The sequence below is a fragment of the Alexandromys fortis genome, unplaced genomic scaffold, assembly GCF_014885135.2.
Source record: "Alexandromys fortis isolate MF-2015 unplaced genomic scaffold, M_Fortis_MF-2015_v1.1 scaffold_130, whole genome shotgun sequence".
NCBI classification, from domain to species: Eukaryota; Metazoa; Chordata; class Mammalia; order Rodentia; family Cricetidae; genus Alexandromys; species Alexandromys fortis.
Window position 1 is genome coordinate 2679539 of NW_026068016.1, and position 12824 is coordinate 2692362.

General features: G+C 46.7%; 1 protein-coding gene across 4 annotated transcripts in view; it reads left to right on the forward strand.

Annotated features, from left to right (window-relative positions):
- The window catches only part of Fbxo34 (F-box protein 34), a 71667-nt gene extending 59106 nt beyond the window's left edge, over positions 1–12561 (forward strand). For 3 of the 4 annotated variants that reach the window (XM_050162391.1, XM_050162392.1, XM_050162394.1), the window contains 2 exons: positions 4087–4191; positions 9704–12561. In XM_050162391.1, coding sequence (XP_050018348.1) covers positions 9714–11891 — 2178 coding nt within the window. In that variant the 5' untranslated portion in view covers positions 4087–4191; positions 9704–9713 and the 3' untranslated portion in view covers positions 11892–12561. The remainder of the gene's footprint in view (positions 1–4086; positions 4192–9703) is intronic. The other variant, XM_050162390.1, reaches the window with a different exon arrangement.
- Positions 12562–12824: the final 263 nt, after the last annotated feature.

A 12824-nucleotide genomic window follows, 5' to 3' on the forward strand; every position in this document is an offset into this window, starting at 1 on the left:
ACTGTACTTGATATAAAAGAGATTTTAATTGACATGAATGTAACATTGTTTTCCTTTCCATATGTATTTTTCATTAAGTTAGAAGTTTTCCATTATATTCTCACCAATGAGGCCTTGAATCATCTTAGATTATACAGACTTTCTATCAGTTAGTTTTCCTGTTGTTTTTTTTTTCTTCCATCCCTCTTTTTCTCCTCTCTCCCCTTTCTCTCCTCTCTCTTTCCTGTCTCTTCCCATCACTAGACTAGGCTGGCCTCAGACTCACAGAGCTATACCTGCCTCTGCACTTGTCGGAGTTGTGTGATTCCAAGGCATGTTAAACTTGGGGAGCTTTTATATACTGCAGTGTTAGGAGATATACCCCTCCTTTGTCTGCTGCAGACCTGGCCCTCAGGTGAGGGCGTATCTCAGGGTGTGACTAAATTTAAAAAGAGGGCCTTAGAGGAGGAGAGAGTGACTTCAAATGAGGCTTTGGGGGTCAAAGGCTAATGTAGTGTTAGCGCCTGTGCTTGGTTATTTCATTGTCCCATGGAGTTTGCCATAAATTACTTATTTTATGAAAGCTAGTTTTGTTTGGTCTTATTTATGGTATAAAAGTCATGTAACAATTAACCTTGGGTCAAGTGGGCACTGCTGTCTTGCCAATTCTAAGATGGAAGCTGTGAACATCAGGCTCTTTAGAACCACGTGTTTCCAAAGGCCATTCTCCCTGTTGTGGTTGGTTGGGTGGTTGGTTTTACCATCAGTTAAGAGATAATGAGAGATTCCCCTCCCCAGGACAAATTCGCCAAAAATGCTTTGGTGAGTGTTCCTTTAAAGCCATGTGTGAATGAGCAAGGCTAGGTGTCTGCAGCCCTGGCTACATGGGTGGTAGGAGGGCACTGAGCCCCTGAGTTCACAGTCAGCCTGAGCAACATTGTTCTCCGAAACTGAACGACAAAGAAGAGCTGAACAGAGCCGTCAACCCGCTTTCTGGAGCTCGTTTTAAGAAGCTATTTTCCCACACACAGGATTTTTTTTAGTGTTCTGTGGGAGTTGGATGCATCCTGTCAGTGCTTAGAGATGTGCCTCTGTCTGAATTCACACCCTCCTGGCCTTGGCACCTTTTCCAGTAACCGCAGTGGAGAGTCTTGCGCAGACTTCTGCTCTGATGATGCCTGTTTTGGCACTTCACTCTTCTGTCATTCAGTGGAAGAAACCTGACCTCACTTCAGAGATAAAAGCTCTTTTGATAAATGCCCTCAGAATCCTGTATAATTTTATTTGTACTGTAGATGGACCTAGACATTTTGTTGTTACTTCCTTGTTTTATTTGAGGCCTTGATGTGGTGTGCAGGCTGGTCCTTAACTCCAGAGCTAACATAGTCTTACCTCATCCTCCTGAGTAACTGGGACTACAGGTGTGTGCTAGCACACCTAGCAGGCACCTGTGAGAAGAGTTTTAAATTTGTTTTTGTTTTGTTTGTGTTTCTATGTAGTCCAGGCCAGCCTCTCAGTTCTTGATTCTCTTGCCTCAACCTCCTAAGTGGTATGAGCTACCACTTTGGGTTGCCTTTTTTTTTTTTTTTAAGAGAGGAAAGTAATTTCAGAGGTACTATGTTTTTAAGACTTTTTTTTTTAACTCTTATGTGTACAAATGTTTGCCTGTATATATGTATGTGTGCTACCACTTTGATGCCTGATAGCCTTAGAGGCCAGGAGAGGTCAGTAGTGGACCCCCTAGAATTGGAGTTAGAGAATCTAGCTCCCATCCTTTGCAAAGGCTCCAGACGGACTTAATCACTGAGCCATCTTTCCAGCTCTGAGTTTGTAGTTTTATTCTTAATATAATCTTTCTTTTATCATGACATAGCTGTGGCTCTCCAGAAGTCATACCTTCATTATTTTTCTGTTATCTTGACAGAATGCCTGACCAAAGCAACTGCAGGAGGGAGGACTGGTTTCGACTCTGGTTCCGGTGGGGATAGGCGGGGGTGGGGCAGTGAAGGCTGAGCTGGGACCTCACAATAAAGTAGACCTTCTACCGCAGCTAATGTAATTAGAGCTCCTCGTGGACATGCCCACAGATTGCTTTCTGGGGTGGGTCTGAGACCATCAAGTCTACAGTCAAGGTTAACTAGAAATCATCACCCCTACCCCACACAGAATCTGCCAATACTTGTTTTCTAGAAGTCTTTTTGTGTGTTTCATTTTTGAGACAGGGTTTCTATAGATCAGGCTGGCCTCGGACTCAGAAATCCTCCTGCCTCTGCCTCCCAAGTACTGGGGTTAAAGGCATCTGCCAGCATTGCCAAGCATAGAAACTTTTTTTTAAACATTTGAGACAGAATCTTTAAAAACTTCTTAGTCTCTTTTTTTATTCTCATCACATTGCCTTTTAATTCCTTACCAATCAAGTTTACCACTCTACCAAGAGTTATTATTTGGCAGTAAATACCTGTAATCCTAGCAAGCAACAGGCTGAGACAGGTAAACTCTGGACTACACACAGACCCTACCTCAAAAGACCAAGAGCTAGGAATGAAGCGAGTCACCTTGCTTGCCTAGCTGTGCAAGGCCCTGGATTTGATTTCCAGCACTGTACATACGTAAACCTTACTTTGACTTTTTGATGCTTGGTGTTCATACCCAACTTTTGGCTGGAGGTGGGGGTAAGATAAGTGTTACATCATCACCCAGGCTGGCATGGCACTGACTGTGGCCAGCTGACCTTGAATTCACAGCCATCTTCGCCTTCCTGAATGCTAGGATCACAAGTGTGATTAATCTACCACACCTCACCCCAGACACATTTTAACACATAAATTTAATCTTTTGTGGCTTAAACTTGTGGTTTTATACTATCTTCATATGAGTTTTCCCACCTTTTTCTTAAGATTTATTTTTATGTATAAGTGTTTGCCTTGCCTCCATGTCTGTTACGTGTACAGTACCATAGGAGTAACGTGCTGCCCACAGATGTCAGGAGATGGCATTGGGAACTGGGTCCCTGGAACTGGTTACAGATGACTGTGAGCCACTGTGTGGGTGCTGAGAATCAAACCCTCTGTAAAAGCATCCACGTAAACACTGAGCATCTCTCCCACCTCAATTTTCAAGCTTCTGTGAGCTGGAATTAGATAGCATCTAACCAGGACACCGGAGCTTTGGAAAACCAGATTTTGGCCCATCTCTTCATGAAGTTGTCCAAGTCTGAGTAACTTGATTGTTAATCTCCCCACAGCCCTGCAGAGTCCCTGTGATAGGCGTGTTCTCCCCACAGCCCTGCAGAGTCCCTGTGATAGGCGTGTTCTCCCCACAGCCCTGCAGAGACCCTGTGATAGGCGTGTTCTCCCCACAGCCAAGCCCCCATAGCTTCCTTCAACAGAACTCTGCTTTGCCCCTAGCAGTTCCTCCCAGTGGGTGGCCGAAGGCTCCACCAGCTGACACCTGTCCTCTCCCTTCTCCTGACCACACTCCGCCTCTTAATTCCTACACATTTCCTCTTCAACACTGCACTGTGTGTTGCTACAGTCAGTGACTAGTCCCATTTTAGATTAGTTTGGGTTTTTTGAGATGAAGTATTGGTGGGGGGTTGCGAGCATGCATGTGTCCATCAAATTCTTCCCCCTTCCACCTCTTCCTCAGTTGCTGTGTTTGTAGGCATGCACTACCATATGCCATTGATACACATTCTATTACAAAAGTAATACATGCATTTTCCTATTATAAAAGTTTATCGGGCTGGAGAGATGGCTCAGTGGTTAAGAGCACTGCCTGCTCTTCCAAAGGTCCTGAGTTCAATTCCCGGCAACCACATGGTGGCTCACAACCATCTGTAATGAGGTCTGGTGTCCTCTTCTGGTCTGCAGATAGACACACAGACAGACTATTGTATACAAAGTAAATAAACAAATATTTTTTAAAAAAAGTTTATCATGCAGGATTTTGGGAGACTTCCGTTGAGACATCTTGTTTCCATCTGTTATTACGGTACTTCAGTGGCCCCTGTCTCCTCCTTTTTCCTGACCTCTTATCTTCTGGCTCACAGACACTCAAGGGGCACATTTCTGAGAAACTGAACTAACTCTGCCTTCCCTCCTGCAGATCTGGCCAGCCAGCTTGTTGCCATCTCCAGAGGAAGCATTCTTCATGCAGTTGCCGAAGCCATAAATCTGAAGACCTTTGATGCTTCTCCTGCACCCTCCAATTGTAATGAACTTAGACTCTTGCTTGTGCACATACCATCTCTCTTCTGTTGGACTCTTAGCCCAGACCCTTCTACCTGCATTTCCCCAGAACATCTATTTTGGTGCTTCTTAGGACTTTTATATTTCAAGGCTGTAGCTTAGAAAGTAAGGGCCTCTGAGACCTGTTTCCCCTCGAGTGTAATGCTGGTAGCCTTACTTCTAAAATGTCCACCCCTCCTCTCTTCCCTCATGGACTCACAGCCAGCACCCATACCACCCTGTGTACTGTGTACCCTACCACATTCTCTTGTGATTGTTGAGTTTTCTGTCTTCTGTAGCAGTGACTGTGTCGTATGGGTGCGAGTGGTTAGTCATGCTAGCAGAGAAGGAGATAGGAGGGGTACACTCCTGTGAATGAGTTCTGAAGCCATTGTGTTTTATGGCTCCTTTTGCTTTAAAGTTGATCAGTGATGTGATTAGCATTCATCTTTCTGGGCCCATCCTAATAGTTGTATAAGTAAGTGGGACGGTTGGCTGGGATGGACTCTAGCCCTCTGCAGACAGTACAACAGAGAGAAACTGGTGCTAAACCTAGCAGGGTGCCAGGGTGCCAAGGAGGGAGGGTGTGTTCTAGTGACTGGTGTAGGACCAGGGAGGAGGAATCCAAGTAACTGCTTCTGGCTTGCTAGTGTGGGTACCTGAGGCTATGGTCATATAGTGGTGTTGGGTTTTGAGCCATCCAGGTGAGGGAGGTCTACCAGACAACAGCAGGCTCTCATTAAGAGAGTATGCCACAGGAAATGATGAGGTGGAGAATCATCCGTGTGTGGGAGCTAATTAGACTAGAAACGGTCATCTAGACATCACCTAAAAGGAATCATGGTCTGTAAACAGGATGAACTGTGCTCTGACATCAGGAGCTGGAAGGAAAGCAAAGCCTGGGGGTATAAGGGATCCGAGTGGCTGAGGCTAAAGGCTTGGGCAATAAGAAGCCCATCATCACTTAGCTTTGTTTCAAGGAGAGAGACAAGGAAGTTGATCTTTGTTTACCAAGCTTAGGATAGATGGCTCAGCACAGACTGTTTCCTCGGCTTCCCTCACACAGCTCTGCCTAACTCCCATTCGCTCCCCAGCCTGAAGTCAAAAGCCCACCAACACCTTTTGTTGGATGTGGCACAGCCACCAAAGTCCCTTCCAACTTCTGTGTAAGATTTAAGACAGAATCTGGGCCAAAAAGGCTGATACGTATGTGCTGTATAGGTTTGCATTTTATTTAATCACAAGAGGAGGACTTGATTGTTTCAGGTGCCCACTTGTTCATCCAACTTGATTGTTGTAGGTGCCCACTTGTTCACTCCAGGCTGCCCAGACTAGAAATAACCACACAGAAACTGTATTAATTAAATCACTGCTTGGCCTATTAGCTCTAATTTCTTATTGGCTAACTCTTACTTATTAATTTAACCCATTTCTAGTAATCTGTGTTTGGTCACATGGTTGTGGCTTACTGGCAAAGTTCCCGCTCAGGCTCATCTGTTCCCAGCAGCGGCTACATGATGTCTCCTTACTTCACCTTCTTTCTCCCAGTATTCAGTTTGTTTTCCCCACCTACCTCTATTCTGCCTTGTGCAGGCCCAGGACAGTTCCTTTATTAACCAATGGTATTCACAGCATTCAGTGGGGAATCCCACATTACTTGATTGGGTCATGTAGCTCAGGCTGGTCTCAATCACTGTGTAGCTGAGGGTGCTCACAACTGACAGTGCCCATCCTCCTGTCTCTGTACTTGTGTATGGTATTGGCATTGTAGGCACGTGCCACCAGGCCTAGCTACTTAGAGCAAACTTTCAAAATAGAATTTTGAGAACTGGGGATGTAGCTCAGTGATTGTTTGCCTAGCACAGATAGCACCCAGCATGGACCAGGTTCTGACTAAGAGATAGGAGACTGGCAGCCATAGAAACCTGGCTGGAACTTTCCACTGTGCTTGTCTCTAGAGTGGGATGGGAGTGGGCAATGTGATACCATCTGTTTTTAGTTTGGGGTTTTTGTAACAGATGCCCTGGTACCCTGCATCATATCCTTAATTCCCCACCAATATCAACCAAAATTCAGATGCTTTTTGTCTGAGTCTTACCAGAGCCTCGGGTTGTTTTTTTCCCTCAGAACTGTTAGGTTCACCAGGGGAAGGGAGAAAGTTGACTCCCCCTCCCCAATCTTCAGCCAGCAGCAACACCTAAATATGGTGCCTCCTAGGCCTCCCGCCCAGCAATCAGTTGGATTATGGATACCTTTACTCCCTCACTCCCTTCTTTGGGATACCTCCAGTTTTTATCTTGCTAAAACTATTGATTCAGTTATTGTCAGTAGAGTGGACTTTACAGGTTTTGTGTAAACAAATGCCTTCCCTAATTATACTAATTTCTTGGCAGATGTCTCTGTCAGTAATAGTACCTGTCCTAGTTAGGGTTTCTTTTTTTTTTTTTTTCTTTTTTTTTTTTTGGTTTTTCGAGACAGGGTTTCTCTGTGGTTTTGGAGCCTGTCCTGGAACTATAGCTCTTGTAGACCAGGCTGGTCTCGAACTCACAGAGATCCGCCTGCCTCTGCCTCTGCCTCCTGAGTGCTGGGATTAAAGGCATGCGCCACCACCGCCCAGCCCTAGTTAGGGTTTCTATTGCTATAATGAAACACCATGACCAAAATCAAGTTGGGGAAGAAAGGGTTTATTTGGCTTATACTTCCATATCACTGTTCCACAGTGAAGGAAGTCGGGACAGGAGCTCAAGCAGGGTAGGATCCTGAAGGCAGGAGCTGATGCAGGGCCATGGAAGGGTGCTGCTTACTGGCTTGCTCAGTCTGCTTTCTTAGAGAACCCAGGACCACCAGCTCAGGGAAAGCCCCGCCCACAATGGACCGTGCCCTTTCCCCTCATCACTAAATAAAATGCCCTAGAGACTCGCTGCACACAGCATTCTGCAGGCACTTTCTCAGTTGAGGTGCTCTCCTCTTAGCTTGTGTCAGGTTGACATGAAACTAGGCAGCACAGCACACAGCAACTAAAATACTCTGAGGGCACAGGGAGGCAAAGCAAACATTGTGCAGTGCAAATTTATTCACAGGCATTCTGTAATAAAATCATTATGTGATAATTTATTACCCCCCCCACACACACACACACACATCCAACTTGCCATTACTTTTAATTCACTTACAGGAAAATATGAAAACCCAGCACATAGTTGGTACAAAGAGAGAGCACCCAATATGACTGTTATTTATTTATATATCATCTTGTTCTTGAGGAATTCTGCGTCGTTCTTTTGGGAAGACCGGATTATAGTCCATGACAGAGCTATTAGAATGCTGTGGTGCAGAAAGGGGACGCTCTCTGCAGACGCTTAGGCTGCGAGCTGTCAGAGCAATCAGAGGCCCTTGTTAGGATCCCCTGCAGGATAGAGATGGCTCCGTGCGGAGAGGTGCTGCCACCACACCTGGATTCCTGAATCTCATCCCAGGAGTTCACATGGTGAAGAACCAACTTCTGCCATTTGTCCTGACTTCTTCATATGTGCTATATGGAATTCACTTGTGCCTATATAGAAATAAATGTAGCTGAGTGGTGGTGGCTCATGCCTTTAATATCTGGCTGATCTCTGCGAGTTCAAGGCCAGCCTGATCTACGTGAGCTAGTTCCAGGACAGCTAGGGCTGTAACACAGAAGCCCTGTCTCAAAAAAAACAATAAATAAATAAGATAAATGAAATAAATATATATATGTAAAAAAATTTTAAAAGGCACTTTATATGCCAAAATCAAGAGTTTACATTTTCATAGTTAGGGGGCAGCTGAGGCTGGGCTAGAGAACCACGGGCAGCGCTGACAGCTGGCCATGGGTAAAGGCTCGGAAAGCCTGTGAAGGGCTGTACTTTGTTGCCCCCAGGATGCGTGTCTTAAGCGATAATTTCCACTAGAGTGGATCTCCCCATGCATAGGTCTGCAGGTGTGGCCTCGCTCCCACAGACCTGTGACTGCAGATCCTTATTTTGGTTGGTAGGATTTTTCCAGAAGACCAGAATTTCTTCAGCCCCGGGGAGTCTGTGTGGCTAGGGCTAGGGCGTGTACCACTAGACTGTCTAGTGTTTCAACCTCCTCAGACTCACAGAGGGGGCACCTCGCCCGGGTGCGCAGAGACCAGGGCACAGGCCAGTGTCCTGGAATTATCTTTGTCTCACTTTTGAAATGCCTTCATCCTTACCCTCTGGCCAGGAGAGAGAGAGGGAGGGAGGGAGGGAGGGAGGGAGGGAGGGAGGGAGGGAGGGAGGGAGGGAGGGAGGGAGGGAGGGGAGAGGAGAGAGAGGTACCATGACTTTTGTTTGTCTAAACTAGTTGAAACTTTTTTTAGAATTAGTAAGGAATATGGACTCTATGCTTTATTTAAGATAGCTACAGGAGATTTTACATTTAGATTTGACAATTGGCCAAAGGGCAATAAAGATGGATAGTTCATATGACTAGATTTTTTTAGGAAGCCTAGACTAGAATATAGCACAGCACAGACAAGTAAAGAGTTGTAGACAGCAGAATAGCCAACACTGTGGAAATGGTTAAAGAAATGATAGTTAGCCGGGCGATGGAGGCGGAGGCAGGCGGATCTCTGTGAGTTCGAGACCAGCCTGGTCTGCAAGAGCTAGTTCCAGGACAGGAACCAAAAGCTACGGAGAAACCCTGTCTCGAAAATTTAAAAAAAAAAGAGAAAAGAAAAGAAATGATAGTTATTTTTACATGCAGCCGATAAAATGATAGTTGTGATGACCTAGAAAGATCATGATTAAAAATACACTAGGGGCTGAGAGTAGTGACACACCTGTAATCCCAGCACTCTGGGAAACAGGCAGATCTTCTCTGAGTTTCAGGACACCCAGGATTACATACTGAGCCATGATCTCTAACAAACAAAAATCAACAAACAAAGCAATCTACTAGGATTGGGCATAGTATGCATGCTGGATTTTCCAGCATTGAGAGAAGCTGAGGCAGGAGGATCACAAGTTTGGAACCAGCATGGGCTATGTGATGAGACACTAGTTATGGGGAATGAAAAGGGGCTGGGGTTTGTCACTCAGCTGGTAGACTACTTGCTTAGCATCTACAAAGTCCTGGGCTCAATCCCCAGTATCAAGTGTAATCTTGGGATTATGGAGGCAGGAGGATGAGAAAGTCATAGACCAGGGTGGCCTACGTGAAACCCTATCTCCAAAAACAAGACAGAATGAACAATCTAGAAGGTCGAAGTTTTTTAGTCCTTCCTACCTCTCTGCCAAAGTGTGATAAGAAATTAATTAATAAAGAAATAAATTAAAAAAAAAAGTGTGATAAGAAAGCAGTTTCAGTAAATTCAGCGTATTTAGAGGAGCCGTTCACATTAACTTGCAGCCCCAACAAACTGAAATGCTACTTTTGGTAAAGACTTTAGAAATTGAAAAACAAATTCTCTTGCTAGAAGCTACACTAAGTTCTGTTCTCTCCTGTTCCAGGGCATCTGTTATGCACCTTAAGCCATACTGGAAACTCCAGAAAAGAGAGCACCCTCTCGATGTCATCAAGGACCCCCTGAGAAGAGCTGCGAGCCACCAAAATGCTGTCAGTGATGAGAAAGACAAAGCTAACTACATGAAACCAGCTGTCTTTCCTTCAGCCTCCCCTGTCAAAGCAACATCTAGAAAACCTTTTGGGATCCTTTCTCCAAATGTTCTGTGCAGTATGAGTGGGAAGAGTCCTGTGGAGAACAGCTTGAATGTGAAAGCCAAAAAGAATGTGCCGTCTGCAACAGTACACCAGAGTGAAGAAGAGGGGCTGCCTGGGAGCTGGGCTATTGTCAAACCTGGAAACACAAAGGAGAAAATTGCATTCTTTGCAGCCCACCAGTGTAGCAATAGGATAGGATCTATGAAAATAAAAAGCTCCTGGGATATCGATGGGAGAGCCACTAAAAGAAGGAAAAAATCAGGAGATCTTAAGAAAGCCAAGGTGCAGTTAGAAAGGATGAGAGAGATCAACAGCCAGTGCTGCCAGCCCGAGCCATTTGCCTGTGGCATCGAGCACTGCTCTGTGCATTATGTGGGTGACAGTGGGGATGGTGTCTACAGTGGGAGGCCTCTGTCGGTGATACAGATGGTTGCCTTCCTTGAGCAGAGAGCCAGTGCTCTGCTAGCTAGCTGTGCAAAGAACTGCACAAATTCTCCTGCCATTGTGAAGATTACTGGCCAGTCCCGAGGTTTGCCTCCTGCACCTGAGCCCTTCTCTGCTCCGGGAACTTGTGAAGAACCCACGGAAAGAGGAAATCCTGAGGCTGGCAGATCACAGAGTGAACCAGTCCGTGTCCTTGACATGGTAGCCAGGCTAGAGTCTGAGTGCCTGAAGCACCAGGGCCAGAGAGAACCTGGGACTCTGTCACGGAATAACAGCTTCCGTCGAAATGTAGGCAGGGTGCTGCTCACTAACGGTGCTCAGGCCAATGACAAGGACGACAAAAGCACCACAGATGCACCTGACACCCAGGCTCACCCCATGCAGTTGGTGTCTGTGGGTGAAGGACCCTCCACAGCTGACCACTGTTCTGTGGGTGACCAGGCCTGGGATGGAATGTCTCAGGGCTGTCCCTCATTGCCAGCAGTTGTGAGCTTCCAGACGGACAGTACAGAATTCGAACCAGGTCAGCAAACAGCTGTGAGAAACTGCAGCCGGCATGACATAGAAATGACTGGCGCACTTGATGAGCCGCCCTTCCCTTCTCACACCTGCCTCCAAGCCGCCGAGGTGCCCTCAGATGCCGTCCGCTGTCACACCTGCCTCCAAGCCGCCGAGGTGCCCTCAGATGCCGTCCGCTGTATGAGCCGAGCCCTGGGACCACTCACAAAGCCCAGTCCTGCCCAGAGAAAGGAAACTGTGTGCATGAGCATCACCGTGTGCACAGTGGAGACAGCCCAGCCTTCTGCTGTAGACGCCCGTGAAGAGCCTCTCCCGGGGATGCTGTTTTTCCTGTCACCTGGACGGGACCAGCCAGAGTGCTCCCAGTTGAAAGAACACACAGCACAAGAGGCTTCAGAGGCCAATAACCCTCAAGATGCTGCTGAGGGCAACAGCGTATGTGAAGAGAAGGATGCTTCTGTGGAGCCATTTGTCCGAGCAGCCTCTACGGGGGAAAGTACATTTCCAGTGCTAGAGGCATCCAGTTGGAAGAAGCAGGTGTCTCAGGACTTCCTGGAGACCAGGTTTAAAATCCAGCAGCTTCTGGAGCCACAGCAGTACATGGTGTGCCTGCCTCACCACATCATGGTGAAAATCTTCAGGCTACTCCCTACCAGAAGTCTTGCAGTTCTTAAATGTACCTGCCGCTATTTCAAGTTCATCATCGAATACTACAACATCAGGCCAGCAGATTCTCGGTGGGTTCGAGACCCACGCTATAGAGAAGACCCTTGCAAACAGTGCAAGAAAAAGTATGTGAAAGGGGATGTGTCCCTGTGCCGTTGGCACCCCAAACCCTACTGCCAGGCCCTGCCTTACGGACCTGGGTACTGGATGTGCTGCCACCGCTCCCAGAAGGCCTTTCCTGGCTGTAAGCTGGGCCTTCATGACAATCACTGGCTGCCTGCCTGCCACAGCTTTAACCGGGCAATCCATAAGAAATCAAGAGGGAGCGAAACGGAAGAGGAGTGCTGAAGTCCACGCCAGAGGCAGGGACTGTGAAACACCTGGTCAGCCCCTAGGCATGCGACCTCACCCTCGCCCTTTGAGAGTCTCTGCTCAGATCAGACTGCCGTGGCTCAGGCAGTTTTTAACTCTGAATTTACCAACGTACATGAGATTCGTTCCATGGTTTTGTATAGTAGTGCCTCGCATTAACCCTTTCAGCTGTGCAGAACTGCCTGTTTTCCTCCACCAAGGACATTCCGAGGTCACCAAGCAGTCTGCACCAGGGTCCTGAGTGTTCCAGTACCGACTGTATTTGAAGTGAGTGGAGAAGAAAGCAAACCTCGGAGAATTCTGCCTAACCCCGAAAACTGGGCACCTTCCCCTCTACCTTGTATGCTTGATCCTGTGAGAATGAGGCCTGCGGATGGAGTCTGTGCCCTGTGCTGTTTACAGTGTATATATGGTTGTGTTTGCATGGGGCTGTGGAAGTGCACATTAAACCTGAGCGCCTTTACCTGGGATGAGTGCTTTGGCCCCTCTGTAAATGACAGATTCAACCCAATATTGTATATTACGGACAGTTGACCACAGAATAAGACAGTGTCATATAATAGTCAGATCAAAACATTGTCCATCCTCTTGTCTGGTTTCAATTCTTTTTCTTGAAACTTCAATAAAAATGCACACTTTAAATGGGGTCTGAGTTTACAGAGATTTGGGGGGTATAAGATATAATCTCTTTAGATTTTATGTGTGAATGTGAGTGGTGTTGGACCCCCTGAAACTGTGCTGGGAACCAAACCTGGGTCCTCTGCAAGAGCAAAAAAGTTATTTTAACTGCCGAGGCATTGCAGGCCAAAGATTTATTTTCTGTGTGCCTGTGCTTGCTTTGAGTGCGAGCACCCTCGGAGGACAGAGGTGGCAGGCCCTCCACCGTGGAGGACAGAGGTGGCAGGCCCT